This window comes from Chrysemys picta, chromosome 4, assembly GCF_011386835.1.
Source record: "Chrysemys picta bellii isolate R12L10 chromosome 4, ASM1138683v2, whole genome shotgun sequence".
Lineage (NCBI taxonomy): Eukaryota > Metazoa > Chordata > Testudines > Emydidae > Chrysemys > Chrysemys picta.
In genome coordinates, this window is record NC_088794.1 from 93,438,371 (window position 1) to 93,460,696 (window position 22,326).

The 22,326-nt window shown below is 42.8% G+C and overlaps 2 protein-coding genes across 4 annotated transcripts in view; both read left to right on the forward strand.

Moving 5' to 3' along the window:
* The first annotated feature begins 123 nt into the window (after positions 1-123).
* On the forward strand, positions 124-20,065 carry LOC135983130 (spectrin beta chain, non-erythrocytic 5-like). Of its 2 annotated transcripts, XM_065593064.1 has the most exons (7): positions 124-7,891; positions 9,760-9,838; positions 10,563-10,679; positions 14,061-14,228; positions 14,339-14,458; positions 17,980-18,137; positions 19,756-20,065. In XM_065593064.1, exons 3-7 carry the CDS (start codon positions 10,569-10,571, stop codon positions 20,048-20,050), a joined length of 852 nt encoding a protein of 283 aa, XP_065449136.1. In that variant the 5' UTR covers positions 124-7,891; positions 9,760-9,838; positions 10,563-10,568; the 3' UTR covers positions 20,051-20,065. The 2 variants fall into 2 exon arrangements, with proteins under 2 accessions (XP_065449136.1, XP_065449137.1); XM_065593065.1 differs by having other exon boundaries at positions 124-10,679.
* Positions 20,066-21,840: 1,775 nt separating this feature from the next.
* SPTBN5 (spectrin beta, non-erythrocytic 5) overlaps positions 21,841-22,326 on the forward strand; it is a 143,937-nt gene continuing 143,451 nt past the window's right edge. For both annotated transcript variants that reach the window (XR_006174251.2, XM_024106610.3), the window contains exon 1: positions 21,841-21,975. Coding sequence is in view for 1 of the 2 variants with exons in the window: in XM_024106610.3 (XP_023962378.2) it covers positions 21,880-21,975 (96 nt within the window). In the remaining variant the exon portion in view is untranslated. The remainder of the gene's footprint in view (positions 21,976-22,326) is intronic.

Genomic DNA, 22,326 nt, shown 5'->3' on the forward strand with positions numbered 1-22,326 from the left:
GTTTCTGAGAGGAAAAACAATTAGAGGAAGAAGTTTGGTCTAGTCATTTAGATCATATACCCCTGAATTACTACTTCCTTCTGTGCTACAGAGTACTCTAGTCTATTACTCAGGAGTCCCAGCGCTACCATTACCTAGCCATGTTACCATGGGCAAGCCACTTAATCTCTGTGCCTCAGTTTACTTCTCTGTAAATAGGTCATGATGCTTGCCTTACAGGTGCTGTGAAATAACCAGTATGGGGCTCTGCTTATTCTGTGGCCCTAGAATTTCCTGCAGAATCCAGTGCCTACTCCAGAACTGTGCTCCAGGACCTGTTTTCATTTTAAAAAAATCCCTTTCTAGCTCTTGTGGTTGAAAATAACCTTCCAGATGTGAACTGAGCATAAACTGATGTAGTGATATATTTCTGTGTATACAAACAGGCTGTTAGGAAAATGTTACAGATGGGAGTCAAGGGGAATGTCCAAAGAGAAGAACGCAACAGAGCATAATATCAGAACCAGCTGAGTATGACGCTCAGGGGAATCTACTCTGTTATGCAATTAAATGTTATAGTTAAAACATGTTGATAAAAGTTGAGAATGTCTAAAACAGTAAATTCTTAAAACAAATTCCTTCCAGGTGTCAAGTATCAGAGGGGTAGCCGTGTTAGTCTGAATCTGTAAAAAGCAACAGAGGGTCCTGTGGCACCTTTAAGACTAACAGAAGTCTTGGGAACATAAGCTTTCGTGGGTAAGAACCTCACTTCTTCAGATGCAAGTAATGGAAATTTCCAGAGGAGGGTATAAATCAGTATGGAGATAACGAGGTTAGTTCAATCAGGGAGAGTGAGGTGCTCTGCTAGCAGTTGAGTTGTGAACACCAAGGGAGGAGAAACTGCTTCTGTAGTTGGATAGCCATTCACAGTCTTTTTTTAATCCTGATCTGATGGTGTCAAATTTGCAAATGAACTGGAGCTCAGCAGTTTCTCTTTGGAGTCTGGTCCTGAAGTTTTTTTGCTGTAAGATGACTACCTTTACATCTGCTATTGTGTGGCCATTACATGCATCTGAAGAAGTGAGGTTCTTACTCATGAAAGCTTATGCTCCCAAGACTTCTGTTAGTCTTAAAGGTGCCACAGGACCCTCTGTTGCTTCTTCCAGGTGTGTAGTCCAAGAACGTTGAATGAACAAATGCAAATATATGTCTGTAAAATGGAGAGAGTAGTAGTAGAATCCCTCTTTGATATGTCTCCCTAGGAATATGAGCGCACACGTCCCTGATCAATGCATAGAAAAATCACAAATACATTTCTAGCAGTGTTGCTGCTTTTGCAGCAGGAAGGTAGAATTGTGCATTTCTGAGCCAGTTATTGATTGATATACTTGTGCCATAAGAGAATTTGATATTCTGGATAAGAGCTTCAAGAAATCTGCAAGGATGGCGAAGACCCTGATAATTTAATAGCAAACATTCTTCAGGTCTTTGATCATGGTAGGAACTGTATGTTCCATGGAGACTATTGGAAATGGATTTATTGTGGTTATGAATTTCATTGAGTGGATTAAAAGCAGAAAACTCACCACATGTGATGCTATCCTGATCATTTTGGGCTTATCCAGATCTTTCTTTCCAATGGACACTACTTGTGCATGCTGTCTGCATTTTGTGCTATCCTTTCCTTTATAGACAGAATCAAGGGAAAGACACTGTTGCTGTCCTTTGTCTTACTAAATTATACCAGTGCCTAGTTTGTCACCTGATGGTTTTCTACAGTGTGAAAATTGTCAACTTGAACTAGCCCACCTTTCTTCCCCAGCTGAAACTGAGACTCCTTGGGCTGGTGCTGTGGTTGCCCCTGGGCTCAGTGCTTCCCTTTCTGATCACTTGTATCCCATTCGCATGAGGTAGTCGCAGAACATCCTGTAACAATTCAATTTCCAATCTTTCTGGAAATTGCACTGAAATCGTTCCATGAAAGATGAATGCGTTTAACTTATTTTTTTAGCTTCAGCATTGGATTTTCCCTGCCCACCATCATGTTTATCATTTCTGCAGTCCAGTTAGTCACATCTCTATGGAGACATATCAAGCAGATGCAGTGGTGTTCATCCAGTTTCAGCAGCGCAAATAGAGAGGCCCATGTAGGTGCCATTTAAAGCTCTGCTCTTGTTCTTCTTCCTTCACATGTTGAATTGTATAGCTTTTATTCTCTTTTCATATATGTTGAAGGTCATGAGCCCTTGGAGATGGCTTTGTGCAATAGTGGTATGTACCTGTCCTTTTGTACATTCTGGTATATTGATTCTGAGCAACCACAAAGTGTAGCAGGCATTGGTGAGGATATTTCTGTAGGGAGCCAGGGTCGCCTCCGTCCAAACCAGAGGGTAAAGAGCCATTCTCTCAACCTGAGTGGGCGGAGCCAGGCCAAGCTTACTCTACCCCCTGGAAGGGGAAGGAGGAACTGGAAGTACAAAAGGCGGGGCCCTTCGCCCAGTCAGGGCAGCACCGAGGAAGGAGACAGACACAGACTGCTGGCTGTTCCCTGTAGACCCTAGTGCCGAACCAGGCGACGCCCTGGACCAGGGAAACCTGCCCCAGAGGAAGGACTTGGGCTACCAAGACTGCCAGCGGCAGCGTACCCGAGGAACTGGAGGAGCTGGGCAGTGACCCGAGCCCGAGAGAGCCTGACGCTGAGGGTGAGCTGGAGCTGCCGGGGCTACTGGTGGCTGAATAGCCCAATGAGTTGGAGGAACCAGAGGGACCCACTCAAGAGACCGGGTAGGAAGTAGCCCAGGGGCAGAACTGGCCAGTGGGGTGAGGTAGTGTTTGGTCAATGTGTTGCAGACGGATCCCCACTGACCCAGTGGCAGGACCCTGGGCTGGAGCGCAGTGGAGTTGGGTGGGCCTGTGTTCCCCTACCCCTACCCCAATAAACAGCTTGTCAGCGCTCCCCTGCCTGAGGGGCGCACCACTGACCCTTGCCGGCGCTCCCCTGCCTGAGGGGCGCACCACTGACCCTTGCCGGCGCTCCCCTGCCTGAGGGGCGCACCACTGATCCTTGTCGGCGCTCCCCTGCCTGAGGGGCGCACCACTGACCCTTGCCGGCGCTCCCCTGCCTGAGGGGCGCACCACTGACCCTTGCCGGCGCTCCCCTGCCTGAGGGGTGTGTCATGGACTCTAGCTGGTGCTCCTGTATCATGTCAGCTGTGATGGCACACCTCCCTCCACTAATTCCCCATCGATGGAGAGGTGTGACCAAGGCCTTTCAGCGAGGCAGTAGCTCCCCACCGCTCCCCAGTGGCTCGGCGGACCAACTGAGACTTTGCTACAATTCCATTATGCCAAGTGCCGTTTGGTAGAAGAGGCTTTGTAAAAAGTTTATTTGGAACAGAGAAACAGTTGCAAAGAGAATAGTTTTGTCAATTTCTGCGATTAATTTAGTAGTGTTATCCATATCTCCAAAGAAGCACATTGATGTTCGCTATCCCAGCGTTTTCTTTTTTTTTTTCTCGATCTTTTCTAAGTGCCAATTGTAGAAATAGCTTGCAAGAGCATGAAGCCTCTGTGGGAACAACTGGAGATGGATTTATTGTGGTCATGAATTTCATGGACTGGGTCATTAATATTAGCCAGGATCAAGCAAAAAAAAAAAAAAGTTTTTAAATTATTCTAGTGCCTGGTTTGCCATCTGTTCTCTGTGTTCTACTGCGTAAAAACTGCTAGCTTCAATTGCCCTATTTTCCTCTGACTGAAACTGAGACTCTCTGGGCTGGTGCCCTGGCCGTTCCTGGGCTCCACGTCTCTGCCTGTGGTCAGCAGTCTCCCATTCACCAGCAGTAGTTTCAGATTATCCTATAACAACTCAAATCTTTTTTTTCCCTAGAAAATATCTCTGAATTAGTTATATGGAAAACTGATAGAGAGAACTGGATTCGTGGTTTTGGCATTGGATTCACCCCGTCCTCCTTCATGTTTATTATTTCTGCAGTCCTCTTAATCCCATCTCTATGGAGACACAACAGGTTTCATCCAGTTACCGCAATGCCAGTGCAGAGGCCTGGATCGGTGTCATTAAAGCTCTTCTCTCCTTCATCCTTTATGCTTTCAATGTTGTTGCTTTGTTTCTTTTGCTGTCAAATATTTCCTCTTTGGAAGCCCCTAGTTCAGTACCTGTACAATTGGATTGTCGTCTATGCCTGTACACAAAGCATCATCTTGACAGTGGGGTGGAAACTGCAGGCGGAGAGGTGTGTTTGTGGTGAGCTGGAGGATAAACTGAGGCAGCAGCAAGACCCATGCCCTGCCACACAGATCCAGAATGTGGGCATTTTACAGTCCATGGAGGTTCATTATGGAAGATTTCATCTGGCCAGGGAGTCTGGGCCACGCGGGAGAATGGAGAAAAGAGGAACCAGATTATAACTCCTATGAGGCCCTGTGGCACCATAGGCAGATGCAGTTTAATATCAAACTAACTTGAAACTACATGTTTTCAACAAACAAAAATGCTTTGATGTGGAAATACAAATGTTTTGTATTTTGATTGAAGATGTCAAAAAAATAAAACTTGGCAATTTCTGAATTGATATTTTTGGAATTCTGCTTAATGAAAATTTTTAATTTATTTTTCTGTCTCAATTCAGGAAGAAAGCAAATATCAGAATCTCCTATAGCATGGAAATCCTGATGGCCACTCAACTTTAGTAAATACATTGGAAAAAATGAGACTGCTTTTCCCTCTCTTTCAGTTTTAGTAATAATAAATAATAATTGCAATAATAGTGGGTAATAGTCTCAGGTATATGCTATTAAAGTTGACTGTGTCCAGAGGAGATGGTCATGAGGAGTTGATGGAGTTATATCCCACCAATAATAAATGCCCTAGTTATCAGCTATGCTGTGACTTTAGTTGTGTGGCTGCTGTCCTGTAAAATGCAACACCATTTGCTGCCACCAGGAATCCTCGATACTAGATGCGCACCTGCCTTCCCTGGGAATACTCCAGACTTACAGCAGAGTAGCATAGTAGAATTTGGCCCATAAGGACTGATTCCCCCCAACTTACTGAGGTCAGCGGAAAACCATGATTTCTCCGCGATGGGAGAAGGATGGGGCCAACAGTCGCTCAGAGAGGAGATTCTTTTTTAAAGGGTGACCTGTACATGAAATGAACAAAGTGTCGTTTCCTTTAACAATAAGTGCCATATCCCACACTTACTGTAAGATTCACTTCATTAGTTCAAATGTGCTCCTCTGTGAATCACCCGAGGCCTCCCTCTCTCCAGATGTTGTTCAGGGGCTGACTGATGAGTGTGTGTTTGTCCAGTTCCTCTTACTGTGCTGACTTATAAATATGTGTTTAAAATGGCTTTATTTATTACTATTGTATGTATTGTTATAAACATTGTTGCTCGTTGTCATATCTGAGGATTTAAAAAAGCATAAATTGAGACATTCAAGATCTATAGAGAATTCATTCCAGGGTCCCTACTGCCTATAGTGTTACCACTCAGCTATAAAAGAAGAAACTTTGTTCCACATATTTAATCATTAGCTAATGATTAACTCACGTTTTATGGAAGTGATTGTACATGTCATAGAAAATCCCTGCCTTTCTAAGAAGTTCATGTGTGTCGTACTGTGGAGGTTTCCTGAACCTGTGGCACAGAACTAAAAAAAATCCACTGAATTAAACTAAAGTGTCAAATCAAGTCCCCATAGAGAAAGGCATGGACATGAAAGTCCAGTTCACCCTTTGTCTGTCTTCAACTTGCTATTACTCAAGATAGTTAAGTCTGAAGCTGACTGTGAAGATTTACAAAGGGATCTTACTAAATTGGGCAACAAAAGGGTAGATGAAATTCATTGTTGATAAGTGCAAAATAATGTACCATAGGCGCTGGAACTAGAAGTGCGGGGAGTGGGGGGAGGGGTGCTACCACATCCCCTGGTTTGAAGTGGTTTCCATCATATCCAGGGTTTACAGTTTGATTCAATGGCTCTCATCACCCCCACTATACAAAGTGTTCCAGCACCCCTGTAATGCACATTGGAAAAAATAATCCCAAACTATACATACAAAGTGATGGGGTTTAAATTAGCTGTTCGCACTCAAGGAAGTGATGTTGGAGTCACTATGGATAGTACTCTGAAAACATCCATTCAGTGTGCAGCAGCAGTCAAAAAAGGTAACAATGTTAGGAACTATTAGGAAAGGGCTAGGCTAATAAAACAGAAAATATCATAATGCCACTCTGTAAATCCATGGTACGCCCACACCTTGAATACTGAATTCAGTTCTGGTTGCCTTATCTCAGTAAAGTTCTATTCGAATTGGAAAAGGTGCAGAGAAGGCCAACCAAAATGATTAGTGGTTTGGAACAGCTTCCATATGAAGAGAGCTTTAAAAGACTGGGCCTGTTCAGCTTGGAAAAGAGACAATGAAGGGGTGACATGATAGAGGCCCATAAAATCATGAATGGTATGGAGAAAATGAATAAGGAAGTATTATTTACCCCTTCACATAACACAAGAACTAGGGGTCACCCAATGAAACGAAGAGGCAGCAGGTAAAACAAACAAAAGGAAGTACTTCACACAACACAAAGTCAATGGTTGGAACTCATTGCCATGGGATGTTGTGAAGGCCAAAAGTATAGCAGGGTTCAAACAAGAATTAGGTAAGTTCGTGGAGGATAGGTCCATCAGTGGCTATTAGCCAAGTTGGTCAGAGATGCAACCCCACAAGCTGGGTGTCCCTCAACTTCCAATTGCCTGAAGCTGGGACTGGATGACTGGGGATGGATCATGAGAAAGTCACCTGTTCTGTTCATACCCTCTGAAGCTTCTGGCAAGACCATAGTCAGAGACAAGATACCAGGCTAGATCACCCAATATGGCTATTCTTATGTTGGTCTGACCTAGTATGGCCATTCTTATGGTCTTATGCTAATAGAAACGACATGTCTAGTGTTTTCCTCAGCATGAGAAGACATCTCAAGCCTAGCAGGGAAGGATCAGTATTCCATTCCTGTCCTTTAGCAGCCCAGTCCTTGCCTATAAGTACTAACTTCAAATGCCTGCTCACTTTCCAGCTGTGTGAGCCCGAATCCAGCCCAGTTAATATCTAGGACCAGTGTGCTTTGTGACACTGCAGCCCTGTCACTTGCGAGGCACTCCAGGGCTGTAAACTTACTGACATTAGATCACCTGGCTCTGTCAACTGGAAGTCTAGCAATGAGAGCTTCTTTACAGCAGAGCTTTGCCACCAGCAGCTGGCCTTCCAGCAGTGTGGGCTTCCCCACAGCAGTGCCTTGCTAATTCCAGCATGCATGACTCTGCCTTCACATTTGATTCCACCCATTTAAATGACTCTTGAACAATTAGAACCTCTGCACTCCTTACTGAACTTTCAATTTCAAATTCCAGCTGAGATCTCAGAGATAACAGGTTCCTGTAGAGCCCATGTTCATCAGAGCTACCGAAGTATGGAGGGCAGTGATTTATTTATCAGAACACCTATGTTGTTGGCATTGCATCCCAAGGCACATCTTAGTATAGTATGTCAGAACACCTATGTTGTTGGCATTGCATCCCAAGGCACATCTTAGTATAGTATGTCAGCGTTGGAGCTGCCTCTTACCTTTCTGTAAGCATAACAATCACACCAACGCAATTTGTGATAACCTTTGCCCCCCACCCCCTCTGCACTAATGGGTTGTTTCCTCCACAGTCAGAAGAAGGGTTTGCATGTGGATTATAAAATACCTTCCCTTTATTATGGCATCCAAAGGTCACTCTGAGTGCCCAGGAGGAACAGAATACGGGAACAGCACAGTTGGAGTTGAAAGTCGATCTCCAGAATGACGGACTTCTGAACTTGAAAGGGGAATCTTTACAAACCTGGGTAAGTCCTGATTGTTAATGTTCCTTGGTTTTCTTTCTCTGTGTGGCATAAATGAAGATGTGTGACTGAAGTCAAGTTCTATTGTTAGTGGCCCCATTCTTCTATGCTGATGCAGATAGTTCTCAGCCTAAAATATCTCTTAATGAGAAGGTTTACTTGTGTGTGGGGGGGGGGAAAGGGTGTGTTACAATACAAACCTGATCAATGTGTGCAACTTCACCAGAAAACCAACTCCTTTCATGGTTCTGTCTGCCTTAACAAGTGTGAACACTTGTTCACTGGTCAGTGGGATGGAGAGTGTGGCAGCAATATTAGCAAAAACATCTTTTTCATCCAATGTGAACTCTCTTTAAGGCACTATGTGATACGAGTGAGAATATCTCAGTCTGTCCCTTAGAAAAGAAGAGCCTTCAAAGGTGATCTCAAAAAAGGTTTGAAAACGATGAAAGAGTTTTAATATAATTCATTGAGATCACTTTTAACTGGTAGAGGTTTCAAAAGTTGAAGGAGGTGGGGAGAAATATACTGTATGAAACATATAATAGGAAATTTAGGTGGAATTATTTCATACAGAAGGTATTAACCATATAGAATAAGTTACAGGGGAAGGCCAGGAATAAAGATGTGTTCAGGAGACACCTGACATTTTACTGAACTTGATCTTGCAGTAGGAGAGGGGTTCTCAACCCTTTCTGGGCCTTGAAATGGGGCTACTGTTCTTTACAAATTCCTGCGTGCATCTGTTTCTCCATTCTCCCACCCTTAGAGTGACCATACATCCTGTTATGGCCAGTACAGTCCCTTTTTTAAGCCTTGTCCCCTCTGTCCCGACTTTTTTGGCAAATGTGGACATTTGTCCTGTTTGCTTTTGCCAACCTGATCAGTTGGCAAGAGAAAACAGGACAAATGCCCACCTTTTGTCAAAAAAGTGGGGGTGCGGAGGAACACACGGGGGTGAGGCGGGGCTTGTGTGGGGAGCAGGCAGTGCTTGGGTGAGCAGCAACACCAGTCCTGTGTGGGGAGGAGGGGCAGGGCTCGGGCCAGCCCCATGCAGGGAGGGGGGCTTGGGTGAGTGGCTCGGGCCAGCCCCACACAATGTCCCATTTTCCCTTTGGGAAATATGGTCACCCTACCCACCCTGCATTCTAAGTCAGCAAAGTTATGTCTGGGACAGCTGAGACAATGGTAGGCTTGATGATAGTCATCAGGTGTTGGGATTAAAGACTGTCCAGGAGAGGAGAGTGGAGGGTGAGAAATGTTAGCCTCTCTGGGAATGTTCAGTTAATATCAGCCCCTAGGACAGGAGCATTCATTGAAAGACACTGCTTTGGTTATCCATCATCCAGGCAGACAAGATGTTAGGTGCTAGAGCTGGTCAAAAGAAGGGGGAAAGTTGTGAATTTCTTTTTAATTTTAAAATTTGCAAAATTCCAAGCAGCTCTGTGTAACTTTCATGAAAATGTCATGGATTTATTCTCCATTTTTTTTATTTTGATAGGGTGGCAGGAGCAAATCTGTGCTTTTAACCCCTTCCTCCCCCATCCCAGGGATAGCATGTGTCCTAAAGCTGCTTCTAGTCTTATTCTCATGTGTTAGATCCAAGGAAGGATAACATGTAGGCAACTTTCCATGGGCTACTGCTGCTTGCACCCCAGCATTGTTCTAACCCTCCCAGGTGCCATTTTCCAACACTTGCCAACTGACTTGTGGGTTTACAATGCTGCCAGTGTTCCACCCTTTGTAGGTAACTGCAGCTCAGAGCCAGGCCCAGACAGAAGGAAACATACAAGTTCTAAAGCACAACACGTGTATCCATTTCCCCTGTGGTTTGTCAGTCTGGTATGTTCCAGTCCCTTCTCTCTTTTCAGTGATCCAATGCCAGCTGTCTGTTTGTAATTTCCTCTTCTGACTGCATGATACCAAGATTCAGCTAGGCTGTTCTTCAGGGTAATTAATCTTAATTTCTTCATATACTAATTCAAAAGATAATACAATTAGAAATCTAAGCAAGTGAATTTCTGGTCACTAAAGGTTCTCAAACTTGCAGCTTTTATATTATTTGTTTTTTTGTAAAACATCTCTCGTCCTCATATAGGTGGCATAGTTCTGTTACAAAATAGTACCTTTGGCCGGGGGACTCCACTGGAAATGTGCTGACAATGAAGGACTCATCAAAAGGAGGGACCCGCATATTTTTCCTTCCCTCTCCAGACAGATCCCTGCCCCATCAAATATACTGTGTTCTGAAAGGCAGCAGCAATACCCCAGAATGTCCTGAAAGCAGGTGACTGAGAACTGAACAATGACACTGGAACAGGTTCTCAAGCAACACATCCAAGACTGGGTTGGCAGATCCCACTACTGCCTGGAGAGACTGAGGCTCAGTTCTCAGCCATCTGTTTTCAGGACGCTCTAGGAAGGTGCTGCTGACTTGCAGACCGTGATACCCCCGATGGGGTCAAGTGACTTAGAGAGAGAACGAAAAAGGGTGATGTGATAGATGATTGGGCAGCTTGGTATAAATTCTCTGGGTTGTGTATGTGCTTATGTAGTTTATGTAGTGAAGGAGGGGCTGTGTTCAAGAAAGGAGAGCTTAAGCGTGAAGGGAGAGCTGAGAACAAGGTAGGAGGAAGAGGGAGTGAATTACTCAAGTTGATGTTTGTCTTCTTAGGCTACCATGGATAGTGAATATGAACAAGGTCACATCAAGAAGCTGCAAGAGCAGCGTATGTCCATGCAGAAGAAAACCTTCACCAACTGGATAAACAATGTCTTCTACAAGAACAATGTAGGTAGTTCCTCCTCCTTTGGTTATTTTTTCATTCTCAGTTTCATCTTCTGCTCAGCCTTTCCCCATTTACTGTCATTGGATGTATAATATAAGCAGCAGAGACTCCTGCTAAGGCAGGTGACCCAATCATGTATTTTTCACCATACCTACAAAACAATCCTTCTGATTTTCTTTAAGGTCCAGGTTCCTGATCTCCCCTGAAATCAGAGTTCTGTCTTGTGGCCTGAGTTGTTTTTCTTTAATCTCTTGACCTTTGTGTGAATTTTCCTATTTCGATTATCTTTTCTGTGTGAGGTCCTGAGTTGACTAGTTATCCCCAGAGAGGAATTGCATCCCCCATGAAAAAAACCTTCATTTGTAGAATCTGTACAATCTAATCCCATTGATCTGGGGCTACAATGGCTCATGCAGTCTCAGTGACTATGACTATGTAGTCTTAATATGAACACATTTAAAGTGAAAAAAAGATAGGAGTTGATCATTTGAGCAGTTAATGATGCATCTGGGACATTCACTAAATTGTGGCTCTCTGCAAGGCTTCCAAATCTTTGGGGGAAATTGTTCCAGTTGACCAGACTGGGACCTTACCTGTAACTAGCGCCAGTGCTTGCTGCTTCCCTGTCATAGGTTTCACCCCCACTCTGAACTCTAGGGTACAGATGTGGGGACCTGCATGAGAACCTCTAAGCTTAACTACCAGCTTAGATCTGGTTTTGTTGCCACCACCCAAATATTTGAGTCATTTGGGAGACTCTGTCTTCTCCCCCAAAATCTTTCCATCCCAAGTACTATAACCCTTCCTTGGGTAGCCTTGAGAGACTTCTCCACCAATTCCCTGGTGAACACTGATCCAAACCCTTGGATCTTAAAACAAGGAGAAATTAACCATCCCCCCTCCTTTCCCCCACCAATTCCTGGTGAGTCCAGATCCAACCCCCTTGGATCTTAAAACAAGGAAAAATCAATCAGGTTCTTAAAAAGAAGGCTTTTAAATAAAGAAAAGAAAGGTAAAAGAAAACCTCTGGGAGATAGCATACAAGCTGATCTCACAGACAACAGATTCAAAACACACAGGATGTTCCCCTGGACAAAAACCTTAGTACACAAAAGAATACCCAATTTGATTATCCCCTTAATGCCGAGACAAGTTACAAAAGAAAATAAACATAAACCTATTTATTTCCTTCCTTAATACTCACTACTCTGACAAGACGCTGATTTCTTGATCTTTTCCACTCCAGCCAAACTGAAAACTGACCTAAGACAAAAGGAACTTCCCTCCTTCCTTTTGAAACATCTTGTTCCCCCATTGGTTCCTCTGGTCAGGTGTCAGCTAGGCTAGGTGAACTTCTTAACCCTTTACAGGTAAAAGAGGCATTAACCCTTAACTATCTGTTTATGACACTCCCATTTAACTGTGCATATTGTAACCCACAGTGGAATGGGGGTTGTTCCAAACTATGGTCTGGTCTTGCTACCATTGGAGCAGTTTAGGTTCCACTGTGAGTTAGACTAATGTGAGCACTATTGTCTGCGAGATGGACAGTTTCTGGCCCCATGAGATAAAGGAGTTGAGCTTAGATCGCAAGCTACATTTCAGACACTGTAAGATGCCTGGATTCCCTGCTGACCGTAGTGGGGGTAGGAAATGGTAGGACAAAAAACACTGCTCTGCAAACTGAGCCCACTTCTCTTTGTTCTCCTTCTCAAATTGTAATGTGGTCCCACTGTCAGTTTATTTAAAAGCATGGGTTTGGTAGCTTTATTCCAATTTGTATGGAACTATATGCTTTGTACCATCATGCAGTAATAAAATATATATATATAATTACTGCATGATGGTACAAAGCACGGATCTATACAGAAAGGTTCATTACAAACTATAATTTTAAAAAGATTTTGTCTTCATGAATAAAACTGGCACAAAACACAACCGAGAGGTTTTTACCTTTTTTAAACAGTCAGACACCACTGTCAATACTTTAGAGCTACAACGTTTAAACAGGTAGACACAGAAGATGGAAAAAGAAATAACTAGGAGAATGAAATAGGGTGCTATCTGTGGGCCTGGAGGTAAGCAGTCAAGAGAATGTTGTCAACTACTTGTCCTACATAACATGCCTACTTAAAATTGCTCGGAGCTGCTCCTGGACTTTCCATTCTTGTTGATTTGCTGCAAAAGGGCCTGTGGAACCCACAGATGACAGGGCAGGGTTTGATCTTTAAACTTGTTATTTGGTCCTATTTTCCTCACACGTAACTCTACTCCTAATTCAAAAAGCTGTTTCTTCATCTTAAAAGTATGGTCTTGTTTGTCTGGAGAAATTAGTAGTTCAGAATCATAGTAAATTACCCTGAGAGATGTGGTGTGGTCTAATAATGACCCACTGTAAGGGTTAATGACATGGAGGCCAAAAGATATTCCTCAGGCATGCTATAATTAGGTTACAGTACACACACATCATGCCATATTGCTGAACCATTAGGTCACCTCCTTGGCAACAGGGTAATATGCTTGTTGTGGGTGGATCTTAACGCACACATGACTGAGCAAGTAACAAGGTGAGACTTTGTCTGGGATGTGGAGGTTCTGACTGTGAGGCTTTAGTTAAGGTTGGAACTAGTGTTCCATTATAACCCTGAATTAGAATTCAGCCAGGAGATAGAGTGTAAAAGCTGCTGAGTTTTTATAACTCAGGAGCTGTCTACTGGAGGCTGGTATTAGCCAAGTTCCTTTTACTGCTCCCTTTTAGCTATTTGTATTTTAATAAACAATTTCCCGTCATGACCGAGCCCATTCTTGATCCAGCAGCAAAGTGACAATCCTGTGGTCAGAATATTAGTCTGTTGCCACAAAAATGATTATGATGTCACCACTTTGACATTGTGACTTCACTTGCAAGGTTAGATACAAAGTGAACTGTAAGGGATTAAGTCACAGATAGATTCAAATCAAGTGGCCTTCAGGTGAAACCCAGGAAGAGGCTACAAGTCTTGCTTGACACTATGTGGGAGAAACTCTGGAAGTGGAGCTGGCCATTGGCTGAATAAAGGAGAGCTGCCCATCATGCTCTTGGCTGAACAGAAGAGATGATAATCCAGTAGCAGAACACAAAGTACTGAAGTTGTTGAACAGCACCGAAATGACTAAACCTTACTGTACAGCCCTGTCAGCCTGCCCTCATTCAGTGTGTAATTCCTGTTAACCTTGTAGCAGGTCTCTACACTGACAGAGGCGAAACTAGATCTCACAGAGCAGATCTTGTGACGTCAGCACCTAGATGTTCTTCGCTCCGTGTTAAAAAAAATCAGAATATGTCAGCCAAGTGCAAGAGTCACAGAAACTAAGTATCTATGTGGTGTGTTTTGTCTTTGCAGGTGAACATTGTGATACAAGACATCTACACGGAGCTGAAGGATGGCATTTACCTCCTGCAACTCCTGGAGCTGCTCTCTGGAGAATCACTGCCTAGACCAAACTGGGGCAAGATGAGGGTACATTTTCTGGAGAACAATAGCAAAGCCATCACGTTCCTCAAATCCAAGGTGAGAAGTGGAAGCTGACAGTAGTCTGAACAATTTACAAGCTAACTTCAAAATTAAAGTTGCAGTGGACACAGATTGTTTCATGCTGAAGGGAATTGCTTGTCTATTAGCAGGTGCAAGTAAAGGTGATTGGGCCTGAGAATATTGTAGATGGGGACCGAACCCTAATCCTGGGATTAATCTGGATCATTATCCTCCGGTTCCAGATTTCTTCCATCACACTTGATACGGTAAAACAATGTCTTTCTTCTCCTGATTGTCTATAGGTGTTTCATAGATTTCATAGAGATTAAGGCCAGAAGGGACTATTAAAATAATCTGTTCTGACCACTTGGATCACACAAACCATAAAATTTCACCCAGTGATTCTTGTATCTAGGCCAATAACATGTGGCTGAACTAGGATGTTCTTTAAAAAAAAATCCTATCTAGATTTAAAAACTGCAAGCGATGGAGAATGTACCACATCCCTTGCTTAGTTGATCCAATGACTAATTACCCTCACTGTGAAAAATGTACTTATTTCCAGTTTTGCTATTTCTTTTCTGATGTGCAGAAAAGTTTAATGTATCCAAGTCCACTGACATACTGGCCAACTGCATTCATGTGATGTTAGATTCAAACTCACTGTCCATCACCACTAAAAGCACAGGGCTTGGCTGAGGCAGCTGGAGGAGGAGTGACACTATCTCAGCCAGTACAAGGAATGATATCCACAAGGCTATAATGTTCAGCTAGTATGTGTGTTTACCACTGCCCTCTACTGACTGGCTGACAGCAGATAAAGGAGCTTCACTGTTGACATCACTGGCTAAGTGCACACAGACCCCCTCAGGACATGCATCATCTGCCCAACGCCTCTAAATTCAAAAACACAGGCTCCCTACTACTCAGTTTTGTAGATTTTAAGTCCGTAAGGGACCATTAGCTCATCTAGTCTGACCTCCTGTATAACACAGGCCATTAATTTTCACCCAAGGTGCTAGCAATGCCTGAGGCCCCAGCAATGGCAGGGAATCAATTAGGTGGGATTCTTAGAAGATCCCAGCAGATAAACCACACCCCCTTCTACAGAGGAATGTGAAAAAAAAAAGCCAAAGTCCTTGTCAATCTGACCTGGGAGAAAATTCCTTCCTGATCCCAACTCTAGTGATCAGTTGTACCCTGAGCATGTGAGCAAGGGACACCAGAAGAGGATTCTCTGTACCATCTTAGAGCATGGGTCCACACTATCCAGTGTCTTTTTTCCAGTCGAAGCCAATCTCTTCAGAAGAAGAATCAAAGAATCATAAAAGGTAGGACTGGAAAGGACCTCAAGACCCTGTGCTGAGGCAGGACCAAGTAAACCTACTGACAGATGTTTGTCCAAACAGTTCTTAAAAACATCCAATGATGGTAATTTCACAACCTCCCTTGGAAGCCTATTCCAGAAGGTGAAAATAACTCAGAATAGAGCTGACCAGTTGTTCACTGAAGAAAAAAATTCCTTCCTGAGCACTGCAGGCGGCTGAAGCCCCGAAGCCTGAGATCTGTTTATAATTACTATCTTAATGCAGAGCTGCAAGTGTTATGAGCAGGTTGACAGCACTGCAGACAGTCTTGTTCTCCCCAGGGATGATAAAATAAGGGAATGAACAGGGAGACTCAGATTCATACTTAAGCTAAAGCAGCATTTCCATTCACTAATAGCAACATGAAACTTATGACTAAGGCTGGCAAAAAAAAAAAAAAAAAAAAAGGGGAATTATTTACCATAGAAAAATTAGAACAAAACAGAAAATGTTTGTTTAATTTTAAATTTTTTGCAGAATTTTCATTTTGCAGAATTTTAAAAAGAAAAATCATTTCAATTTGAATTGAATAGAATCAAAACAAAAACTTGTTTTTCTTTTTCTCCTTTTCTCTCCCTTCTTCCCTTCCTTTTTTTTCCTAGGGAAACCAAATGAAAACTGGAAATGTTTTCCTTTGATTCAAATTGAAACTTTTTTTTGTTTTGAACTGATTTGGGGCAGCATTTTTGTTTCAAATTGTTTAATTTAAAATGTGGACCATTTCAAATGGCTAAAAACATTTTCATGAAATTTTTGGTATTAATCGAGACGCCATTTTAAATTTAAAACATTTTATTTTACAAACTTTGACCATCACTACTTATGAACTATTCAGCAGTTCTGAATTCACCCAATAGAGGTCAATGGTGCATATACACATCAATTTATTCATTGTAATATCCAGGGAAAAGTGAAGGAAAATTGCAACTCAGAGTGAGTTTATGGGGAAACCCCCTTCAGCCATAATTCTAGAGAGATTGAGAGCTTTCTTAGCATTCCATATTCTCTTCTGCTCACACACAAAACTTGAGTCCCTCTTATACTTCCTTAGAGAGACTGGACCAACATCAAGTGGAAAAAAATACTCATTTCCAGGGTGAAGTAGATATTGGGACTAGATTACAGGACTGCATCCTTCTTGGATAAATTGCACTATCAAGTTGGCTAAAGATATGGATTCACTCGTTTCAGCCAGCATACTCTCTCTTATACATTTATTACCCAAAAGATTCTTAAAGTACCTTCAATGACAGAGTGGAGACAGGAGAACATACCAGTGGATGACAGTCGTCTTGCTTCAGGGAAAGCAGAATTAACTAAAAATTCCATAGAATGCGTCTCCTTTATTCCATGTGAGGATTTGTCACCAAATTAACTGTTGCTCTTTTCATACAAATGCTCTGCAACCTTAACTTGCACCTTAACAAAGCTGCCCCCACCTCAACCCCTCCTCTCCTGGCAGTCTGCCCATGTCCTCATGCATCCAGAGCTCCTGTTCCCCCACCAGAAGCCTGTTGATTTAGGGGATGCTTAGGAGTAGCTTGCGGGTGGCAAATGACTAAGCTGGGACAAAACATGGATTCCTTTTGGGCTTTCCCTACCCAACTTTCCTTCACTGTTTTCTAGCAGTGGAACTCCTCTCTAACGAAATACTGGAGGTCCGTAGGGTGGAGGAGTCACGGAAGTGTTAGTACACCGGAGCTGTTTCTGAACTCATCCCTTCTTCCCACCTTTACCACTCTGCTCCTGGCAGCTCTCAGAACCCTACCTGGAGACCTTTCTCCTCCAAGTTCTCATATCCCCCATAGCCTCTGCCCCTTCCATTCTCCCATCTAGAGACTTGCTCACCCCACATCCCTATGGTCCTGAAGCTTGAGACTTATTGAATCCCACACACACCTCACTCCTCTCTACAAGCCTTATGAAGCACATTTTGGGAGAAACATTTTCCCCCTGGTTGCTAGAGACTTTTAAAGTCTCCAGGAGTCACTTGATGCATAAGATAAACTCACCAGAGCTGAGATTCCTTAGAAACGTTACCAAATCAAAAGCCAATAACCTTTAATATTAAGCTTTAAAGACCTACATTTTGGTGCAGTGCACCAGATCACGGCTAAAGAGACAAATAAACTAAGCTTTATGTCTCTCTTGTTTTCCATTAGCTTATTACAAAGTGGACAAAGAAGACTTTCTGAACACCTATTTTTAGGGTGCATAATTTAGGGACCCCTTGTTCACTTCCAACTTGGTAAAAGCATTCGACCTAGCCTACCAATTTTAAGACTGATATAAATTTTTGTAGATTTTAGAGGGGGACAAAATCAATTTTATAAAAGAAGCTCAGTTGCAGGAAACTGGGCTGTTGTTATGAGGAGGAATTTATTGCCATCCTGAATTTTCCTACCTTGCTCTCTTCCCAGGCGGAGTTTGGAGTCCGTGCTGATGTACTGTCTGCCAATGAAGCCCTGCTGATCTGGTGTCAGCATAAGACTGCTAGTTACTCCAATGTGAATGTGAAGGACTTCTCCAAAAGCTGGTCTGATGGCCTGGCTTTCAACGCCCTCATCCACGTTCACAGGTAAATAGGTGATGAGGGAAGGCTTCAAGAAGAGCTGACGCCATTGTGTCTAGCTCTAGTATTATCACTTCCAGGGTCTGAATTCTCCTTGATGGACAAGAAAGTGGTTTTGTCTTCCCCTGTGCCCTTACTCACTCAGAACTACCATTTCTTTAAGTGGGTGTTTTGCCTGAATAAGAATGGAAGAATCAGGTTCATGGCGTTTGACTCTTTCTCTTCCTGGAAACAAAAATGAATTTGTTAGCATATACTCTGTATTTAAACTTGTTTCTTTATTTTGCTCAGAAAACAAGTAGAATCTGCTAGAAAAGCATTAAATCTGTCACTATCAAACAGTGATATAAAAGGACTGATGACAGATCAAGAGCATGTTTTGTTCCACTGCTGTAAGTGGCTAGTCATTCCTAAGGCTTAGAAGCACATCATCATCTCAGCCAGTTTGTGTCCCCTGCAGGAGCAAAGTCTCCTCTGACTGTCTTCAAGAGTGTGATTTTGCTAGCTGTGCCATGCAGAATAATTGTGCTTCTCAATGATTCTGGCTGGCCATTGATAGGAATGAGTAGCTATGTCTCAAAACTTGGCTCCTCCTGTTCAAAACATTTGCATGAAGAAAAATACTAGATAAATATACATTAAATTTGCTTTCTTTGATCTTCACCTTCCTCGCTGGTTTCAATTGCACTTTCTGAAATGTTATTGAAAATGGGGTTTTCTATGGTCTTCATTTAGCATTTAAACCTTTCAGTTCAATGAGAGCTGTAGCTGGGAGCTGAAGGCACCAGGCTCTCCCTTTTTCCCTCTCTGCCCCTTTTGAGGGGAGGAGGAAGCAGCAGGGGATAGAAGAAAGAAGGGAGAGATGGGTCTGCCACCTTGGACAGTTCTTCTCCCATCAGCTACCAGTGCTGCTCCATCTATTGACAGGAAGACTTAAAACCCCATAACTCCCCAGCCAGGGACAACATTCCCACTTCAGAATTTCCTACCTAGTGAATCTTTGTTTCAACAGCCAGGGACGACAAGAGGCAGGAGGAATGGGGAGTTTTGTGGTGAGCTGAGCTGAGTTCTGGAGTGGGAATTTTCCTTCTTCTGTCAGGCACGGGAGGGCTAGTGAAGGGTCTACGCCAAAGCTCGACAGGAAAGCAGAGAGCTACTCAATGCTTTAGGGGATTATTGTACCGTGTTCCTCATTCTACTAAAGTTCCTTGTTCAGTGTCAGAAATTTGCTCAGTCGCATCCTTTGTATATAAATCTGTGTGTATTTAAACAAAGCCATGACTATACAGGACTTTACAGTGGTCATTGTGACATGCACCATGGCCACATGGAACTTCATGATGACAGCTGGGATAAAAAACAGATCCTGCTGCACCAAAAGCACAGCACGTGACCTCTAAAGCCAAAGGAAAATCTATGTTAACAGCTGCTACTGTACCACCCATAACAGAGAGCAGTGATATGCACCAGATACTACATTGCAATATATATATGTACATACAGCATGTTGTGTAGCTATCTGTGGGAGGTGTAACCCTTCTTGATAGTAACTCATTTCTATTTTGTTGTTTTTAAACCTAACCCTCCTCTCTTGTGTCCTTTGTATGTTCCTCTCCTCATCCAGGCCTGATCTCATCCACTACAGCTCACTGAGGCATGAGCAGCCCATCAAGAACCTGAACAATGCCTTCAGCGTGGCACAGAAGCACCTGGGAATCACTAAGCTGCTGGATGCTGAGGATGTGGCAATTCCTCGTCCAGATGAGAGATCCATCATGACCTATGTGTCGCTCTATTACCATTACTTTTCCAGGCTGAAGCAGGGCCAGACTGTCCAGAAGAGGCTTGCTAAAGTCAGTGCATTGCCACTTTTACAATTGCCTCCTACCTCTATCTCTACTGAGCCCCCTCCCCAGTAGCATAAAGTTAAACCAGTTTGGCAAAAGCTTTTATTCAGATTAACTGCACAGTCATGTTAACTCAAGCCATTTGTGCGACCATATCAGAGACTTGATTCTGCAGGGCCTTGCACATTCAGTCACTTTTAAATGGTACAACTGGTGTGAGTGAGTGCGTAGACAATTCTGATTTGGCAATGGTTTAGACCCACTCTGGTGCTAGAACCTGGCCTTTCTAAACGGATTTACCTATATGGAAATTAGCTTCTTTATTTGGTCATATTTTGTATTTGATAACTAAGGTGCTTAGTAAGTAGTCTGTGAAATTATGTTTCAGTAGAAAATTTTCAGTTTAACCATGAAAAACTAAAACCTGAAAAAAAATGGTTTTCAGTTTAGTTTGGTTCCCCCCCCTCATTTTCTCTCCCTTTCCCCCTCTTTTCCAGTGATGAGGGGACAAAAGTAAAAAAGTAAGAAAAAAGGAGGGGGAAAAAACCCATCAAACAAACAAACAAACAAAAAGACATATACAAATAAGGTTTAGTATTTTCAACAAAACAAAACAAATTGGTTTCAGTTCTTTATTAAAAAAATTAAACTAAAATTTCTCATGGAAAAAACATTGGTATTTTTCACTGACTCTGGCCAAAATGTTGTGGTTGTTACAATGATGACAGCTTTCTTTGGGAATAGCTGCTTTTCTGTCTGTAAAAATTCCCTTCCATTTTTGCCAAAAATATGAAGTGAACCCAAAAAGTATTCACCTTCTTATGTATGTGTGTGAGAGCTGATGAACATCTGATTTTTAAAAGATTGTTGTGCTATGACAGGGACATGTTTGCACAGTAGTAGGGACAAAAATCCAAAGCAGGATTTCTCTTGTTGTGACAAGGTAAAAAGCTTTCGCAATGGAAGGTTTGCACTGTTAGTTAATCTGGGATAAAGACAAGGAGATCCCATCTTTATCCCAGACATCCCGAGCTCAATATCAACAGCAGCACTGTACTCTGAACAGAGGTGATGGAGGAGAGGAGGACTTGTAGCTTGATTAAGCAGTGATTGGGCATGAGTGAGGAGACTGGGCAAAAAGATTAGGCTGGACACCACCTAAGATTCTGGCTTGGAGACATATTTCAGGTTCTTCATTAGACCAGCTTATTTCCTTTCTCATTCCACTATATCCCTAACATTACCCAGTCCTACAGAGTAGAGGTCACATTTGCAGAGTTTCTTCTGGCTTGAGAGTTGTTTCCTATATGTAAAATGGATTATCATTGGAAATGGGAATCTGTTTCAGAAGTGAGAAAACTTTTTAAGTGTACACACTGTATCTATATAGGCATTTCTAAAGTCCCTGTCATCATAGGCACTACTTAGATGAATTGTATAAGAACTCAGAGGATCAGATAGGACACATCTTCATATTCTGGAAAACTGTTTTGGGATGAATATTTCTATCTCCATTTTTTAAATGTTCCATTGATTTCCTTTTCTGCATTTTCCTGTTTGTGTTTTCTATTTTCATTGTTTATTTTTCTCCTTGCATTTACCTGCTTTTTGTTTCCCATTTTTCTCTCCCCCTCAGCCTTTTTTCCCCTTCCTCCCTCTTATAGGCCTCTCTGCCTTCTCCATATGCACGCGCAAACAAACACACACACACGAACACACGATAATATCTTCATGTCCTTAGTCCCCTCAGATGGGCAGCTCTGAATTCACTAATAGGATTGGGGAGGGAAGCCTCAATGTGTCAAGACAGCCTGAGAGCTGAGGCTAAGTGGGTGACCAGGATTGCAGAGGGAATCAATCGAGAGAGGTAAATCTCCCTTCCCCCACCTGCTCCAGTGACCATGCACTTATTAGGATCCTTCAGCCAGAACTGGGTGCGATGGCAGAACATACAGAAGGGAGCTCTGATGCCACGGGCTGCTTTTCCTGCACTAAAGGTTAGTGCTGTTTCACTCCTCTTCGAGCATTGGGACAGCCACTCTTTTACAAGTACAATTTCTGATAGGCAAAAACAGATTAGAATGTGTAGCTCATAGGTCTTTATTCACTTGCAACACCTTCCTTATTAATTTAAGTGTCTGCAGAGTGAAACAGATGGTGCTGAGTCTCCATAGAGAGCAACAGAGACACAGAATGTCATTCTGCATTGTTTGAACTTTCATGCAGCAGGTTTCAGCCAATATTAGCCTTGGTATCTCTGGGGTATTTCAGGTTTAGGAGTTACACAGGGCTATGGGATGAGGAAGAAATATAATATAAGGTGCAAAGAAAAGGAATAAAAGGTATAC

What these genes read in the sequence shown, in the direction of transcription:
- LOC135983130 (XM_065593065.1), top strand. Translation starts at nt 10,569, where the DNA reads ATGGATAGTGAATATGAACAAGGTCACATCAAGAAGCTGCAAGAGCAG. An exon ending in CTTCCATCACACTTGATACG is followed by an intron (nt 14,459 to 17,979) that starts GTAAAACAATGT and finishes CTCTCTTCCCAG; the next exon opens with GCGGAGTTTGGAGTCCGTGC. An exon ending in GCCCTCATCCACGTTCACAG is followed by an intron (nt 18,138 to 19,755) that starts GTAAATAGGTGA and finishes CTCCTCATCCAG; the next exon opens with GCCTGATCTCATCCACTACA.